General features: G+C 46.2%; 1 protein-coding gene across 1 annotated transcript in view; it reads right to left on the bottom strand.

The window, feature by feature from the left end:
• SMPD2 (sphingomyelin phosphodiesterase 2) overlaps positions 1 to 15,622 on the bottom strand; it is a 29,640-nt gene extending 14,018 nt beyond the window's left edge. Inside the window, exons 1-6 of the mRNA XM_030221861.1 lie at positions 14,990 to 15,622; positions 12,974 to 13,097; positions 10,730 to 10,826; positions 7,393 to 7,469; positions 4,383 to 4,476; positions 3,509 to 3,598 (exon numbers count right to left, since the gene is read on the bottom strand). Of these exons, the coding sequence (XP_030077721.1) occupies positions 3,509 to 3,598; positions 4,383 to 4,476; positions 7,393 to 7,469; positions 10,730 to 10,826; positions 12,974 to 13,023 (408 nt within the window). The 5' untranslated portion in view covers positions 13,024 to 13,097; positions 14,990 to 15,622. The remainder of the gene's footprint in view (positions 1 to 3,508; positions 3,599 to 4,382; positions 4,477 to 7,392; positions 7,470 to 10,729; positions 10,827 to 12,973; positions 13,098 to 14,989) is intronic.
• Between the last annotated feature and the right edge of the window lie 2,693 nt (positions 15,623 to 18,315).

Here is an 18,315-nt window from a genome sequence, read left to right as displayed (position 1 = left end):
GGCACGTCCTTGGCTGCTTCGGCAAAAGGGGACGAGGAAGGGGGTGGGGAGTTACCTGCAGCCGCCTGAGAAACCATGTATTCTTTGTTTGTTTTGTATTATTAGTTTGCATTTCTGTTGAAGAAAGAGTGGATGCCTTTCGAATGATGGAGGTGGTGCGTCGGTGTGCGGTTGTTTCGTTAGTTTGGCAGCCAGTCTCCAGCGATTCCTAGGCAGGGAAGTACTCCTCCTCCCCCTTCCTTGGTCGCTGTTTGCTGCTGGCTGGGTCGCGGGTAATCCTTCCAGCTGGGCCGCAGCTTGTCCTGTTCGCCCACGTCCCAGATGGTGACGGGCACGTTGTTTTCCGGCTCCTCTGACTCCATGTCAAGCGATCCCAAATATAGTCTGTGCTATAGGCCCTCTGGCACTCATCAGTACTGGCATTAGGCATTTAAAAATTTCTCCCCCCTCCTCCCCCAGTCTATTTTTGCACATACCCACAGCAGGAATACTCTTCTCTCGTTCCAGCGGTGGTTCTGTGCTCTCTGTGCTGCACAGATAATGAGCCATTCTGCTGGGGAATGCTCCTCCCTTATTGTCACGTAGTTTCCTCTGATTGGTCCGTCTTACGTTGCCTAGTGTTGCCTGGGAACGGTGTTGTGATGGTCCTTTGTGTTTCAGAATGTTGAGGGTGTTTTTTCTGATTGGTCTGTCATGCGAGGGCGGGGCAGAGAGACATGGTCAGTGTTGTGGCTTCACCACCATGAATCCATGAACCCTTCAGTGAGTGACTGAGTGACTTCAGAACGTTGTCTTCAGAATGTTGAGGGTGAGTTTTATTATAGTAGATATTGACTACTGTAATATTCTGTTCCTCGGCATCAGATCACACTATCTAAGAAAACTTCAAATAATTACAAAACACGGCAGCAAGACTGATCCTCAAACTAAACAGGTATGACGGTGTCTCTGCATATCTAACTAAACTGCACTGGTTCCCTGTAGCTGATCGAATTAAGTTCAAAGCTGCCTGCATCATCTTTCAAATCCTACACAGTATCACCTCCAACTTACTGATCAGCATCACATTACTACACCTGGCCTAGTCCAAGCGACTTAACAGAACAACTGTTCCTACCTTCTTTGTCTTTCAAAGACACTCGATTCCGCAAGACTTTTAACTCGCTCTTCTCGGTAGCCAGAATCTCACTTTGGAATCTCCTACCAATTGCAATCAGAACAGACGAACCCCCTACCTTAGCTTTAGAAGGAAACTAAAAACATCTCTCTTCCCAAAAACTCCTCCCTGACTTTCCATTACACCATCATGCCACGAAGCCTTCCGATAACCCTCCCATTCTTATCTCAGGCTATCGTGTCTCTACCTAATTTGATCCCAACTGTGGTAAACCACACTGAAACCTTAATGGGGATTTTAGCGGTACAGAAGACCAGCCTTGAATCGAATTTGACCGAATTTAAGAAAGCGTGTGACACACGTGGGATCTCGTAGGGATAGGAGGAGAAAGTGGTTGCTGTGGATGGGCAGACTGCCGTCATGTTTCTAACTGCACAAGCAGGCCGAGGCGCAAAACTCCCGCAATAAAGCCAACAGCACAGAACCCACAGCTGCCAATGCTCAAAGGAAACAGTATTCAAATTATATGCGCACTGTAAAAGCAAGGTGGGGGGGGGGGGGGGGGGGGGGAGAACGTGCCTGGCAAGTGGGCAAATGAGCTGTTGTGCGCATGCGGCAGGCAAACCCAAAAGCGAAAGGAAAAAGTCACAGCGAAGGAGACAGAAAAGATGATGGCAAAAAACTTCTACTGGACTCTACAAAGTTCACAGCATAAGTTTAATTCTTAAAACGTGGACTGGACCCGAGTCGTGTTTCGGCCGCTCACGCCTGCCTCAGGAGTCCCTGTATGTTGTTGCTTAAATAATTTCTGGAAGACGTAACAATCTTCTGAAAAAAATGAGCTGGTAGCGAACTCTGTGGTACGCTGTCGCTACTGGACAAGCGCCTTCTCTAAGACGCCTCAAACCCAAAAGCAAAGCACACATTAGCGCCTTTAAGTATCAGCTCTTCAATTTTTTTTTTTTTTTGGAAGGCTTATATTTAAGCGCAGGAAACAGGCGCCAATGTGTACTTTCACTTTTGAGTTTGCTCGGACTCATGCACACTTATTTCTTAACACTGGTGCTTACAGGCTTGCATAGGCTTTCTTCCACTTCCAAAAGAACATCAAAACTGCCAGTGCCGGTGTTATGTTTGAAGATCGGCCCATTGGTCAATATATAGAAACATGGGGGCCCTTTTACTAAAGGGTTCATGAGCGGCAATAGGAACTACTGCCAGGCTACCGCAGGGGCCTGGCGGTATTTTCCATTTCCAGCGCTACAAAAATATTTTTTTATTTTTGCAGCACTGGTGCTTACCCGGAGGTAAGCACAAGAGCCCTGGCTCACATACCGCAAAACCATTTATTTAAAAAAAAAAAAAAAAAAAAGAAGAGAGACAACCTTTTTCAAGTCCAAGCTTAAAGCCCACCTCTTTGACGCCGCTTTTGAGTCCTAACCACTGCTCACTTGCCTGTACCTTTTATCCCCCTCCTCTCTTTAATTCCCCTTACCTCTTAGTTGTTCTGTCTGTCTGTCCTACTTAGATTGTGAGCTCTTTGAGCAGGGACTGTCTTTTCATGTATGGTGTACAGCACTGCATATGCCTTGTAGCGCTATAGAAGTGATAAGTAGTAGTAGTAATGTAGAAGCCTGCCCTTGCAGATCAGCAACGCGGCCGCGCAGGCTTCTGTGCACGTACGTGCAGGATGTCAGACTCACAGAAACAGAAGCCTACGCAGCCGCATTGCTGATCTGCAAGGGCAGGCTTCTACATGGAATGTTGCTAGTGGAGGAGCAGCCTAGTGGTTAGTGCATGGGATGTTGTTACTATTTGAGATTCTGGAATGTTGCTATTACTTGAGATTCTAAATGGAATGTTGCTACTATTTGAGATTCTACATGGAATGTTGCTATTCCACTAGCAACATTCCATATTTAGATTGTGAGCTCTTTGAGCAGGGACTATCTTTTCATGTATGGTGTACAGCGCTGCTTATGCCTTGTAGCGCTATAGAAGTGTTAAGTAGTAGTAGTTAAGAACATGCACTGACGCTAATGCAGGCCCCATTTTACCGCAGCTTAGTAAAAGGACCACTTAGTGCTGAAAATCTACCGTGCGTAACAGCAGGCAGGTGTGGATAGCACGTACACGCTAAGATTCTAGAATAATGTCAGGTACATGCAAAATGGCAACCGGTCATTTACATCAGCGTAAGCAGGCCATGCCTAAACGCTGGTGTGAAAAAGTCCACCTACGCTAGTATTACTATAACAGAAGTTACGTGTGTAATTGCCAATACAGAATTTGAAATGAGCGTAGCATCCTAGCTCCTAGGTTTCGGCAACCTTCTCTGAATTGCGTCCTGAATCTCTTTCCTTCTTTTCCCCCATTTTGCTGCTCACTTACGTGTGTGACGTAAACATTGCAAACCATGTCCCTGATGTTCAAAATGAGCAAACCCACTGATTTGCCGCAGAACCAGTCTCCGTGCTGAATCTGAAAAGAACAACAAGAAGTGGAGATATTCAAATAGCGTTTAAAAAAAAAAAAAAGGACACAGACCAAACAGATACCAAAATCACACAGTACACTACTTTCCCTGTGATCCCACCATCAGCATGACTTTCATTAGCTCCTGCATGAAAATCCTGGATGGAGACACCTCAGTTCTTACCAGTGATGGTACAGGTACTGGTATGGGATGGTTGGTAAGGCCCAGTCCTGGAACACTCACCATCTGGCCAAAATACAAAACTTACCAAGCATGAGTTTTGTTTTTGTTAAAGAAAACAAACCTCCGCAATGGTAAAACCAAGAGAAAGGCACAGCGAAGGTGACAAGGTGGATGGTGCCGCTCGTACTTATGTGCTACAGTGACGTTTCTTCGCCAGAGCGTACTTTGGCTTTACTAAATATTTCAGATTGTCTCTTCAGGGACCAACTGAACATCAATACACAGGGACTCCTGAGGCAGGCCAGAGCGGCCGAAACACGATTCGTGTCGAGTCCGGTCTTTATCAATAAACTCTTGCTGTGAACTTTTTTTTTGAGTCCCGGAGTAGTTTAATCGACATCATCCATCTTGTCACCTTCGCTGTGCCTTTCTTTTGTTTTTGTTAAGCATGGCTACTTGGAGTTCATCTCCAAATTAGCAACACATTCTTGAATTCCTCCCCCAGCACACCACAACGGCTGCTCTTGGTCTCTTTCTCTTTTTGCACCCAGGACCGGGTTTCTGATTTTTGATATTAGACAGTGGATAAGCACGTTTTACACTCACCATATAAGGGTAGCCATTGAGAGAATAACAGTACAGGAAGGTGTCCAGGATCGCGTATCTCGAGAAGGCGCAAAGCCCGCTGCCAATAACACCACTGCAAGACAGGAAGGGAAGTTCATATTGCCTCTCTTTCTTCCCAGAAGGAAAGACAGCCAAGGTAGTTCTGCATTTTTGTTCAAGAATCTCCCTGTAATCCCATTGTAGGAAGCTACGGTTTTGGAAAATAACATCTTTAACAAATCAGTCCTTCCTCTTTTATTATAAGGACAGCTTCTGATATACACAGGAAAGCACCGACTGCCTTCTAAATACTGCACATTTAATTTGGCAGTGCTCTTTCCTGTTTTCCTCACTGTCCGGGGTGCCAGTGTTGCAGGGGCGGCCCAAGGCAACCTGCCGCTGCCCCCGCCCAGTCTGGCATCTCCCCCCTCCCTCCTCAACCTTCTTCCCCCCCGTTTACCTTATTTTATTCTTTTCCAAGAGGCAGAAGCGATTCCTGCAAGCTGCCCTGCCACTGGCACCGGCCTCTGCTGCACTGCGTCCCGCCTCTGAGGAAACAGGAAGTTACATCAAGAGGCGGGCACAGTAGGGAGAAGAGGCCGGAGCCAGTGGCAGGGCAGACTATGGGAATCGCTGCTGCTGCTGCCACTGCCGCCTTTTGGAAAAGAAAAAAAAAACCAAGGTAAACTTGGGGGTTGAGGAGGGAAGGGAAGAGTGCCGCCTGAGCCCCCGCCTCAGCTGGACTAATGGTAGGGCCACCACTGCAGCATTGGCTCCCATCAACCCCAAATGGGCTCCCCGACTCTTTCCCCCAAATACACGCTCTCGCCTTTTTTTGACGGCTTGCAGCTTGCGCTGCCCAGTGGCGTAGCTACGTGGGGCCTGAGGGGGCCGGGGCCCCCGCAGATTCACCCCCGGACCCCCCTCCCGGCGAACCCGCTGCCGCCGCTGCCTACCTTTACTTTTGCTGGCGGGGGATCCCACTACAACGTGCAGGACGTCAGCAAACAAATTGAAGAGCAGGAAGCGACTGAGAAGAAGACGTCGGCTGGCGGGGAGTGGGATCCCCTGCCAGCAAAAGTAAAGGTAGGCTGCAGCGGTGGAGGGTTCGCGGCGGGAGGGGGGGGGGGCGGCAATGTCGGCGGGGGGGCGGCGCCGGGGGGAGGGCTGAAATGTGCCCCCTCCCCGGGCTCTGGACCCCTCCCCCACGGAAGGCTGGCTACGCCCCTGGCGCTGCCTATACAGCATTTCTGTTTTCTGTCAGCAGGTTTGAACCATTTGGTGCCTCAATTCCAAGAGAACAGTGTGAGAATTTGGGAACTGCAGAGCTCGGACCCAATAAGTGCGATGCTTTGTGAGGGTACAAACAGACTGTAAGCCTCCTGGGGCAGGGAAATATACCTACTGAATGTACTTCGCCTGGAGCTCGGGCTTGGAAAGGCAAGTAATCTAATAAAAATAAAGTCCAAACAACTACTGTAAATCTCTCTGAATCATCAGCAGACACACTGTGGGCTGGGGACTGCACGCAGCACCCAAGGGAGAGAGTTTCTATTTTCATACTGTGGCAAAACAGGGAATTTTCCTGCTTGTAATTTGTACAGCTCTTTTTTATGATGCGCATTTCCCTTGTTCGGCCAGCAGATGGTGTCGTTACAGAAGTGACAGTTCTTTCTTCTCGTCTAAGCTCCGAGGAAAAGCAACCTGCACTGCTGTTGGCCAGAGGCCCCTCAGTGTTTATGCTCTGGGTTCTGATCGAATCTGCTGGAAACCTTTAGTCTCAGAGGGGGAGTGTGAAAGGTACAGACCTCTGTTCTGAGACCCTGTTCAAAAACTATGAGCAGTTAATTTTCCTGAATAATGGTCCACCTTGGGGGTCAGCACTCAAGAAAAAGATCTAGGTGTCATGTAGATAATAGGCTGAAATCTTCTGCTCAGTGTGCGGCGGTGGACAAAAATAGCAAACAGGATGCTAGGAATTATTAACAAATGGATAAGACCAAAAATGCTATAATGCCTCTGTATCGCACCATGGTGCGACCGCATCTTGAGTACTGAGTTCAGTTCTGGTTGCCGTATCTCAAAAAAGATACAGGGGAATTAGGTTCAAAGAATAATAAAGGGGATGGAACTCCTCTCGTATGATGAAAGGCTAAAGAGGTTAGGGCTCTTCAGCTTGGAAAAGAGACAGATGAGGGGAGACATGACTGAGGTCTACAAAATCCTGAGTGGTGTACAACGAGTAGAAGTAAATCAATTTTGTACTCGTTCCAAATGTACAAAGACTAGGGGACACTCAACAAAGTTACAAATAGGAGAAAATATATTTTCACTCAATAAATAGTTAAGCTGTGGATGTGGTAACAGCAGTTAGTATATCTGGCTTTAAAAAAGGTTTGGACAAGTTCCTGCAGAAAAGTCCATAGTCTGCTATCGAGACAGACAGCTGCTTGCCCCGGGATTGATAGCATGGAATGTTGCTAATAATTGGGTTTTTGCCAGGTACTTGTGACCTGGCTTGGCCACTGTTTGGAAATGGGATACTGGGCTAGATGGACCATTGGTCTGACCCAGTATGGCTACTTTTATGTTCTTATGTAGTTAGTTTAATATTGATTCCTGTGTAATTTATCTGTTATCATTTGCTAATTACATCTTATTCATTCGTTCACTGTTCTTAACTTGTTATGATAACAGATCAATTCATTTATTAGCTCTTTTTGTCCTGGACTGACTAAGAATCCTGGTGGTTTGTGTTTTGGTTCTGTGGGTGCTTTCTAAGAACTGTGGGACCCCTGGAAGTGTGGCTCCAGTGTCCTTAGAAACCACTGGGGAATTAAGTTGTGGGTGGGAGACTTGCCCAGAGGCAAGCATAACCCAGCCGGCGGGTGGAAGGGTAAACCAGAGTACAGCACATGCACAGGTGGTAGTGGGCCTGAGCAATGCTGGGACAGACCCTCTAGGTGGTGGCAGGGTTAGCCCCAGGTGGGTGCTAGGTGTTCCAACGTACCTCTTGAAAAGGTGGGAAAAGGGGTGACTGCTGGAAAGCCGCTCTTTCAAACGGAAGTAATCTCTCTCGCTCCATATCTGGAAAAGGGAGAAAGAAAAGCTTTTAAAAAATGACTAAGAGGGATTCCATCTCTCTGAGCTGCAGACTAATTTTAATCAGCAGAAACTAATACAAATTCAAGCAGTTACAGCAAGTATACCAAACTCAATGTTTTTTAAAATGTGGAGCAATTGGGGCACTGAACATATTTTTCAGTAATTTAGTGAACTTCCCCTTTAAACTTAAGCTCCTCCTCTTTGGGCACACCCAGCGATGTGCTACCAATTTCTTAAAGGGGCTCCCCCTTCCCCAAGTTCTGCTCCACCACTTTTTTAATAAAATGCTCGATTTCAAATTGGGGGGGGGGGGAGGGGGGGGGGAGAAATGTAGTCCTCCCTCTGCCTCAGATGTGGGCATGCTATTAACCCCTTTTACCAACTCTTTCTGGCTTTGCCCTAACATACAAAACTTTCTGGATGAAAATTAGATACTATCTCAACTCTGTTCTGGCTGGAGGAGTCTGTGGAACAACTTTCATTGGACAAGTTTGAGATCTACCATAGCAGACACAAGGGTAATATTTTGTTATTTCGCAAAATGTGCCTGCTGGCGAGCAAATGTATTCTTCAATATTGGGTGAAACTGGAGACTCCACATCAGGGGCGTAGCCAGACCTCGGCGGGAGGGGGGCCAGAGCCAGAGGGCACTGTTTAGCCGCCTCCCCCGCCACGTTGGACCCCCCGCAACCGCAACCCCCCCTGCCCCGCATCAGGTACCTTGTTTGCTGGTGGGGGTCCCCAATCCCCGTCAGCCGAAGAGTCTTCTTCAGCGCTGGTCGACTCCGGCGCCTTCTTTGTGTGGTCATCTGTTTCTGACGCCTTACATCCTGCACAGGGGTGATGCACCCAGAAGGAGAAGGGACTAGGACCACCAGGGCTTTAGGTCTTTGGCAGGGACAGAAAGGGGGGAGGTTTTTTTTTTTTTAAATTAAGAGAGAGGGAAGAGGTTGGGGTTAGAGCTGCGGGGGGGATATGACATGGCCTCATTTGCCTACATTTGAATGCAACTGGTGTTGCTGTCCGGCGAGTTTGCTGTTTCCTACGGTAGGGCCTTTTGAGCATTGTGCACTGCTAAACACGAGCAGCGCTAATGGTCTCTAACCCCTGTGTTTACTTCTGCGCATAGGGGCTTTATATCCTCTGTTCCTATCTCCCGCGCGTGTGAATAGACCAGCCCTGGATTTTAACGTTCGCTGCCCTTTGTATTTGTTCTGAAAAAGGAATTCTCTGGGTGATATTCAGCCTCCAGAGGTCAGTGATTTTTAAAGCCACTGACAGCCATTGGCCCTGAATAGTCAGGTCTTTGGTGGACCCAGAAGTTATTATTATTATTTGTTACATTTGTATTCTACATTTTCCCACCTATTTGCAGGCTCAATGTGGCTTACGCAGTACCGTAAGGCATTCGCCATGACGGTAAAGAACAAACACAAAGTGGTATTATGGTAGAATAAGGTTCATGTGTTACAGGTGCCAGCCAGTGTTCAGTGCGAAGAAGATAGGACTGCATTTTATGAGGTCCTGCTTATCTTCTGCTCAGTCTGCGGTGGCGGCCAAAAAAAGCAAACTGGATGCTAGGAATTATTAGGACATGGATGGTGAATAAGACCAAAAATACTATAATGCCTGTATCGCTCCATGGTGCATCCACACCTTGAGTATTGAGTTCATTTCTGGTCACCGTATCTCTGAAAAGATACAGAGGAATTAGAAAAGATTCAAAGAACAGCGACCAAAATGATAGAGGGGATGGAACTCCTCTTGTGTAAGGAAAGGCTAAAGAGGTTAGGGCTCTTCAGCTTGGAAAAGGGACAGATGAGGGGTGATATGATTGAGGTCTACGAAGTCCTGAGTGGTGTAGAACAAGTAGAAGTAAATCGATTTTTTTACTCATTCCAAAAGTACAAAGACTAGGGGACACTCGAGGAAGTTACATGGAAATACTTTTAAAACAAATAGGAGGAAATATTTTTTCACTCAAAGAATAGTTAAGCTCTAGGATTCTTTGCCGGAAGAGGTGGTAACAGAGGTTAGAATATCTGGGTTTAAAAAAGGTTTGGACAAGTTCCTGGAGGAAAAGTCCACAGTCTGCTAGTGAGACAGACATGGGAAGCAATTACTTGCCCTGGGATTTGTAGCATGGAATGTTGCTACTCTTTAGGGTTCCAGAATCTTGCTACTCTTTGAGATTCTTCACGGAATCTTGCTGTTCGTTATGATTCCGGAATCTCATTACTCTTTGGGGTTCTGGAATGTTGCCACGATTTGGGTTTCTGCCAGATACTTGTGACCTGGACTGGTCACTATTGGAAACAGGATACTGGGCTAGATGGACCATTTGTCCGACCCAGTATGGCTACTTTTATGTTCTTATGTGGGCACCAGCGCTGAATTTTGCTGAAGCCCACATATCTTCCAGGTCTGCTGTGTCTCTGGACAGTGCCATAGTGGTCAAAGGTGATATTCAGAGCCACTGCCCAATTAAATGCCACTGAATATTCCCTCCTAGCCCGATGACTGGAGTTTAAGTGGGCATCATCTTCTCCTGCCTGCTTAAACCCCTCTGAGTATATCACCGAGATGTTTCCACTATTCATGATATATTGTAAGCCACATTGAGCCTGCAAAGAGGTGGGAAAATGTGGGATACAAATGCAATCAATCAATCAATCAATCAATCAATAAAATAAATAAATAAAAAAGTGTTAACACCAAAATCCTAAAACCAAAAAGTGCCCAGAAAACAAAAATTAGATATTTGGTGTAGACCAAGATTATAATGTCATACACTGTACTGGATACAGTCTGTTAGAATCTCAAAGCCACAGCTCACCTGCTAACTCAGGGGTGGGCAACCTTTATATACAGAGGGCCACATGAATGTCAAGGATTATCCCTGGCAGGCCGCACCATTATGTAATGGCAGAACCGGAAATGCACAGAGCTCCATAGATCGTCTGTGATAAATAAATAAGTAAACCTTTAGCTAAAAATGATGGGGAAAAACAGCTAGAGTGACTATTTTGAAAACATCTGCAAAATACAGTATTTATAATTGCCAAAACTCTGGTTCATGACATTTTCTGAGTGCACTTCCCGTGCTCTCACAGGTTGCAAAAACATTCAATGGCGGACCACGTTCGGCCCACAGGCCACAGGTTGCTCACCTCTGAACTAATTGAACTTTGAAGACCATCTCACTCAGTCTGACCCCATCTTCTGCCCCTGTAGGTACTTACCTCCTGTAAGAGGACAAGGTCATAGTGTTCCTGGCTCAGGAAATCTCCAATCATCTTAATACGCTCTTCTCGCAGTTTGCTTGCATAACGGATGGCCCTGGTAAGCAGAAATGAAATTTGGCAGTGTTAAAGTAGGACTTCCTTTCTCATTCTATGTGATACCCCAGGAGAAAGGCTGTGTATGGCATTGGGAGGGGGGGGGGGGTATCCTTCCTTCTGTTTCTGTCCATTATGGACTAAATAAAAGAATTTCTGATGCTTCTATTTCACATCTGCTGAGAGAATGAGGGTATCAAGTTACCTCAGAGCCAAGGTCCCCAATGCTCAAAAGTAAACGCAGGTGCTAGAGGCCATTAGTGCCGAATTGGCACCAGCGTTTACCAACGCAGGATGTTCAGAGGTCCGGAGCACGGGAAGGAATAGAGCAACGAGTATGCAAATGCATGCTGATGAGCTCATTTGCTATTGCTCCCCAATGCTCATCGGGCCCAAAGAAGGGCGCTCCTCCCGCTGCAAACCCTACACCAGCACGGAGCTGGTGTAAGCTTGCAGAAGAGGTAGCAGAAGGCAGTTCTGCTTTCATTTATACAGGCTCTTCAGCTTTTGACCAACCACAAATCTCCCTGCAGTCAGCTTCATTTTGCCTGTCATTTTACACAGCTCAAAAAATTGAAAAATGTATACAAATTTTTTACAAGCCAAAAAAAAAAAATCCCCACCAGAAAAACAGAAAAAATATATATGTATTTAACCGTTCTTGAAGCCAGCGACAGTTGCATTTTCTGGACTCCATGTGCAGATCCCAAAGATTGACTCAACCGGCAGCTCTTCCTCCTCCTTCCCTCCGTCATTCTGGGCGTGCGCTTAAGAGCTGTGCTTGACGCATAACTCTTGAATGCATGCACCGCACGCAATCCTCTCCCTAAACTCCCAAATGCTCAACAGTAACAGCGTGCCTAAATTTGCATATAATTAGTATTGAGCATTAGGGGGAGTTCCTTCAACACGCTGATCTGGTGTTGAGCATTGGGGCTCAAATGAGGTAAAAAAAAAAAAAAGACCCCACCTGCCTTCAATGTGGCTCAGAGAGACACTGAACACATCATCTCAAGGTTCAACACTGTCCTGAAAGGTGCTAACACAGCCACCAACTGTTTCACTCCAAGATTCTCAATAGAAATCAAACAAAATAAAACATGGAAAATAAAATAAGATGATACCTTTTTTATTGGACATAACTTAATACATTTCTTGATTAGCTTTCGAAGGTTGCCCTTCTTCGTCAGATTGGAAATGAGCAAATGTGCTAGCTGACAGTGTATATAAGTGAAAACATTCAAGCATTACTATGACAGTCTGACAGGGTGGGAGGATGGGGGTATCAAAGCATATCATTGATATTCTAACAGGATGGGTGTGGATAGGTGAGGGGTGGGGTGATCAACAGAGACATACAGCTTTATGGTTTATAATGGGCTAGGAACCTCAGATCCTTGTTAAGTCCTTTCTGTTGGGTGTTAAAATATTCAATCATTCTGACTTCAAAGGTCTTACGTTCTTGTATGGTTTTAAAGTTACCTTTCAAAAAAGGTATCAACTTATTTTATTTTCCATGTTTTATTTTGTTTGATTTCTATTGATAACCTTAAGAGTGGACTAACACGGCTACCACACTCCTCTACTCCAAGATTCAAATCTACCCTGCCCTGAAAGAGATAAACTCTTGGTCTTCAATCCCAGTCCTCGAGAACTGCCAACAGTGTTCAAGGTATCCTTAATGAATATGCATAAGAGAAAGACACACGCCTACTACCTCCACTACATGCAAACCTCTCATGCGTTATTGGGATGTTCTGAGAACCTAACCCACTGGCAGTTCGCAAGGACTGGGAGTGAAGACCACCGGAGTAAACCCACACTCCCCCCACACGGAAGCTGTGATCTTTTCCTAATGACATTGTTTCAAAAGTACAAAGAACTAGAGCCCACCAGCCCCAGGATCTTATCCCGATGGACTCCACTACTACTCCTCATAATCCACCATCATTCTCCAAAAGCAGGGCAAGGAATCAGGGCTAGCCTGGGACAACTATGTCCTCCATCTGTGACTAGTCTCAATCTTCTTAGAAAGGAGGAAAAACCCAAGAGGAACTGAAGACAGGCCTTCTCACTCTCTGCCTTCCCCCGCCCCCAACCTCTTTTTATGTCATCTTTCGGGAAGCAGAGCCTGAACTCTGAACTCACCAGCAGTTCAAATTAAACACTCGAAGCTGGAGAGCAGGCTTGGTCTCCATAGTGAAAGGGAGTGCCAGCTGCTGTCTACCAACCTCAGCTCGCACAGATGGAAGATGGTTATTTTGCTGCAAACCTGAAGAGATACAGTAGGCAGAGAAATGTCAGTCAGGAGGTACAGAAATTCTCCCCCCTCCCCACCTGCTTCTTAGCATCCTCTGGACCAACTCTTTCCCATGACTGCCTCTGAATGTCCCAAAAATGCCTTTAAATTATCAGGAAGATGCTCGGCCAAACAGATCCCCAGTCTTGCTCTGAGTGGAGGAGTAGCCTAACGGTTAGTGCAGTGGGGTGTGAACCTGGGGGACTGGGTTCAATTCCCACTGTAGGTCCTTGCGACCTTAGGCAACTCATTTAAGACTCCATTGCCCCAGGTGTAAATGCTTAGATTGTGAGCCCACTAGGGACAGAGTATCACAGAAAGGCAATATATCAAAAACACGACCCTTTGGTCACGTTATCTGCTCCCGCTTTCTTCTGCCTCCCCCCCTTCAGTATCCTTTCAGCCAAACAGGATGGCGTATATCCCCAGATTCTATATAGCATGCCTAGAATTCTGCGCCGAAATCCAGGCAGATTCTATAACCATGCGCGTAACTTAATTGTTTTTTAACAAGCTAATTAGCATTGATAACAGCACGTAACATACAATGATGAGCACTAACTAGCAATAATTAGAATTTACATGCACAACTCGCTAAGTGTATTCTGTAATGCACTGCGCTTAACTTCTAACGCGCACAGACAAAAAGGGGCGTGGTTATGGGCGTTCTGAAATGTACACGCGTAGTTATAGAATACAGACCTCTGTGCCTAAATCTACGTGCCGGGATTTACGCCATGTTTTCACTGATGTAAACGGAAGCACGTAGTTTTAGGCGCTGGGATATCAACTAAGCGTGTTCCGTTGTACCGCATCTAAATCTTGGCGCCGCTCACAGAATACACTTAGGCGGAAATGTTTTCCACACGGATTTTTTTTAGGCACCATATACAGAATCCCCCCCTAAGGGCTGCAGGGTCTACCTATGCCTGATACCCCACTACACAGTGCTTTCAAATTCTCCACCTGTTCTGTAGTCTCTTATCTCACTTCCCACCCTGGAAGCAGCAGCTCTGTTCAGTTTAAGGAAGCAGCACAAACCAATATAGCCAGAAGTGATGACAGTGCAAGAAACCTTACAGCAGATAAGGAAGCCTGACAAGCAGCAGCAGTACAAGGGTGAAAAAACCCCAAATTGTAGATCACAGACTCAATGCAAACATTTCTTCTCTTTCTTTTGGATTCTGAAATCTGTTTTCTCAGCTCACACCAATATTTCAAAATATTTATAAGAACAGAAGATGCCCTTGGTAAACCTTGAGCTCGACTCTAGCCCTACTCAGCTGGAGATTTTGTCATTTAGACTCAACAATTATGATTATCCCTATATCATCCTTCCTAGAACAATTCTGCACAAAACAGACGTCGAATTTAGGTCCACTTACATAATGAGGGCAATTTCTAAAGGTTATTAATACTGGTTTATTAATATTGGTAAAATGGCTATTTGAAAACTTACCACCTTCTCTGCGTGCAAAAAGTCTGTGCCGATGATTCTTTGCTTTTGTGTGACTGTCAGAGAACCTATAGCACTACTTTGGCTGCAGCTGCTCCCTGACGCCCCCCCCTCCCCTCCCCCAATGAAGCTGCTACACTAGTCGACTTCCTCCTTGTCTAATGTAATGGGAAAAGTTAAAGTTGGCCCTGGAGGACCCTTATGAACCTATTAGGCTGGGAGAGGAAGAGGACACACACATCCGAATACAGACACAACTGCAACCAGAGACAGAAAATAGTTTGCAAGAGCTCGTCCCTTGCTAAAATACAGTAAGAATATAAAAGTGGTGTTAGAGAAATTATTTAAAAAAAAAAAAAAAAGAACAGAAAGGAACAAATTGAATAAACAGGGCAGGCAAGTGACTTACCTCAGCTTCGTCTCCGGTGGATAATATTATTCTTGCCCTGACTCTTGCACCAGGACACCTGTTGCTTTATTGTTATACAGCGATGACGACGACAATAAATAAGCCAAGCCAGGCAAGTACAATAGCTAAAGGAAACTGATGTCCCCATAAAGCTTATTATAATGTAAGCGGAGAGAAGAAAGAGCCCAGATAACGTGAAAATATGGCATCAGGAAGCATGGACTGATGTCGCTCGATGACCAGACCTTTCGGTATCCGCTGTATGTGTCGGCGACTCGGCTCTAGCTAACTCCTGCACGTCTCTGGCTCTGCACTGCGGAGGAGCACACCGGGATCTGTAGTTCGTGCCCTCTGCAGCAGCAAGTTTCAGAAGAGTCCGTCGGAGCACGTAAAACTACAAGTCCCGGCATGCAGAGCGCCAGCCGGCTGGTGGTGGAGGATCCCTGCTGCAGGAAGCGGTCGGGGCGGCTGGCGGCGGCTATGTACAGTGCGGTGTAGTGGGCCACTACTAGTGCCGCTGTACCGGGAGAGGGGAAACCGCTGGAAGATTCAGCACCCATTGCCCATCCCCCATTGTAGTACTGGAGGTGGATTGAGGAGCGAAACTCCGTGCATCCGCCTTTGGGACGGATTTCCTCTTCTATCACCACCTGAGGCAGGGGGACTGATGCAGAAGAGTTTTCCCGCTTACGTCAGCGCTTTGATGCCAATGCTCAAAAGTTAAAGGCAGTTTATTAAAACTGTCTTGCTATACTGTGTAAACCAGACAAGTGGATCTAAGCAATTTACAATACTATGGGGTCCTTTTTACTAAGGGGCGTAGCCAGATTTTGGGTGGGCCTAGGCAAGAAGTGGGTGGGCACCAAGTGTTCTCCCCCACCCCCACCACAAAAATATCTCAGCTGGTGAGAAAACGCTTTTTTCCACTTTGATTTACCATCAGGAGGAAGTCTTCAGCTGATCGCACTTGGGATCTCCACCAGCTACCACTAAACCTGTGCTATTGTTGGGTGGGCCTGAACCCTAAGTGGGTGGGCTCTGGCCCACCCGTAGCTATGCCACTGCTAAGATAAGCTGAAAAAATGGCCTGCGGTAGTGTAGGCTTGTGTTTTGGGCATGCACATACCTATTTTTCTGCATGCCTGCAAAAAAATGCCCTTTTTTTAGGGTTCCTTTTACTATGATGCGCTGAAAAGTGGCCTGCGGTAGTGTAGGCGCGTGTTTAGGTGTGCGTGCGCAGATCCATTTTTCAGCGCGCCTGCAAAAAAATGCCTTTTTAAACTTTTTGCTGAAAATGGATGTACAGCAAAATCAAAATTGGCGCACATTTGGGTCTGAGACCTTACCGCCAGCCATTGACCAAGCCGTAAAGTCTCATGCGGTAACCGGGTGGTAATGACCTACGCACGTCAAATGTCATTTGGTGCGGGTCCAAAAATAAAAATGATTTTTCAGATGCACGTATCCGACATGCTCCAAAAATGAAATTACCGCAAGAGCCATGCAGTAGCCGGTCAGTAACTCCATTTTGGTGCACGTAGACGCTTACGCAGCTTAGCAAAAGGGCCCCTATAAATCTTGAAAATCCTGCCAGAAAGGTGGTTGTAATAGTCCGTACTAGCTAAAAGGGTAACATAGTAGATGACGGCAGAGAAAGACCTGTACGGTCCATCCAGTCTGCCCAACAAGATAAACTCATATGTGCCGCTTTGTGTGTGTACCTGACTTTGATTTGTATCTGCCATTTTCAGGGCACAGACCGGAGAAGTCTGCCCAGCACTAGCCCCGCCTCCCGCCACCGGCTGTGCCACCCAATCTCCGCTAAGCTTCTGAGGAACCTTTCCTTCGGAACAGGATTTCTTTATGTTTATCCCACACATTTTTGAATTCCGTTACCGTTTTCATCACCACCTACCGTGGGAGGGCATTCCAAGTATCCACCACTCTCTATGAAAAAATACTTCCTGACATTTTTCTTGAGTCTGCCCCCCTTCAATCTCATTTCATGTCCTCTAGTTCTACCGTTTTCCCATCTACGGAAAAGGTTCGTTTGCGGATTAATACCTTTCAAATATTTGAACGTCTGTATCATATCACCCCTGTTTCTCCTTTCCTCCAGGGTATACATGTTCAGGTCAGCAAGTCTCTCCTCATAAGTACATAAGTAGTGCCATACTGGGAAAGACCAAAGGTCCATCTAGCCCAGCATCCTGTCACCGACAGTGGCCAATCCAGGTCAAGGGCACCTGGCATGCTCCCCAAACGTAAAAACATTCCAGACAAGTTATACCTAAAAATGCGGAATTTTTCCAAGTCCATTTAATAGCGGTCTATGGACTTGTCCTTTAGGAATCTATCTAACCCCTTTTTAAACTCCGTCAAGCTAACCGCCCGTACCACGTTCTCCGGCAACGAATTCCAGAGTCTAATTACACGTTGGGTGAAGAAAAATTTTCTCCGATTCGTTTTAAATTTACCACACTGTAGCTTCAACTCATGCCCTCTAGTCCTAGTATTTTTGGATAGCGTGAACAGTCGCTTCACATCCACCCGATCCATTCCACTCATTATTTTATACACTTCTATCATATCTCCCCTCAGCCGTCTCTTCTCCAAGCTGAAAAGCCCTAGCCTTCTCAGCCTCTCTTCGTAGGAAAGTCGTCCCATCCCCACTATCATTTTCGTCGCCCTTCGCTGTACCTTTTCTAATTCTACTATATCTTTTTTGAGATACGGAGACCAGTACTGAACACAATACTCCAGGTGCGGTCGCACCATGGAGCGATACAACGGCATTATAACATCCGCACACCTGGACTCCATACCCTTCCTAATAACACCCAACATTCTATTCGCTTTCCTAGCCGCAGCAGCACACTGAGCAGAAGGTATACGTCTTGTAACGCAAATCCCATACCATTCTTGTAGCTTTTCTTTGCACCACTTCAATTCTTTTTACTAGTGAGCGCATTAGCATGAGACTTTTGGTCACTGCTGCTGTGCACGATCACTGCCTCTGTTTTGTTTAGACTGGCCAAAACAAGTCTAAATGAAACGTTGCAAGCCCAGTTCGAGCATCGACCACTTCTCTCATGTTTACATGTATTAGTAAAACACTGCTGACAATTTTTGAGAATCCATTATGGAACACCTTGGGAGCATTTCAGCATGGAACACATATTTGTTTGGGGAGGGAGTAGTAATGGTGCTAAACCATTTGATCATTGCTCCCTGCTTGATCAGCTCATGTCCCTGATGATGGTCCACCCCATTCCAAAGCGTGCACGCTCCAAAAGATCATGAGAAAGAGGAAAGGATATGAGACA

This window comes from Microcaecilia unicolor, chromosome 12 (genome assembly GCF_901765095.1).
Source record: "Microcaecilia unicolor chromosome 12, aMicUni1.1, whole genome shotgun sequence".
In the NCBI taxonomy this organism is placed as follows: Eukaryota; Metazoa; Chordata; class Amphibia; order Gymnophiona; family Siphonopidae; genus Microcaecilia; species Microcaecilia unicolor.
The sequence above is the reverse complement of the archived record's forward strand: the minus strand, read 5'-3'. Positions and strand labels throughout refer to the sequence as shown.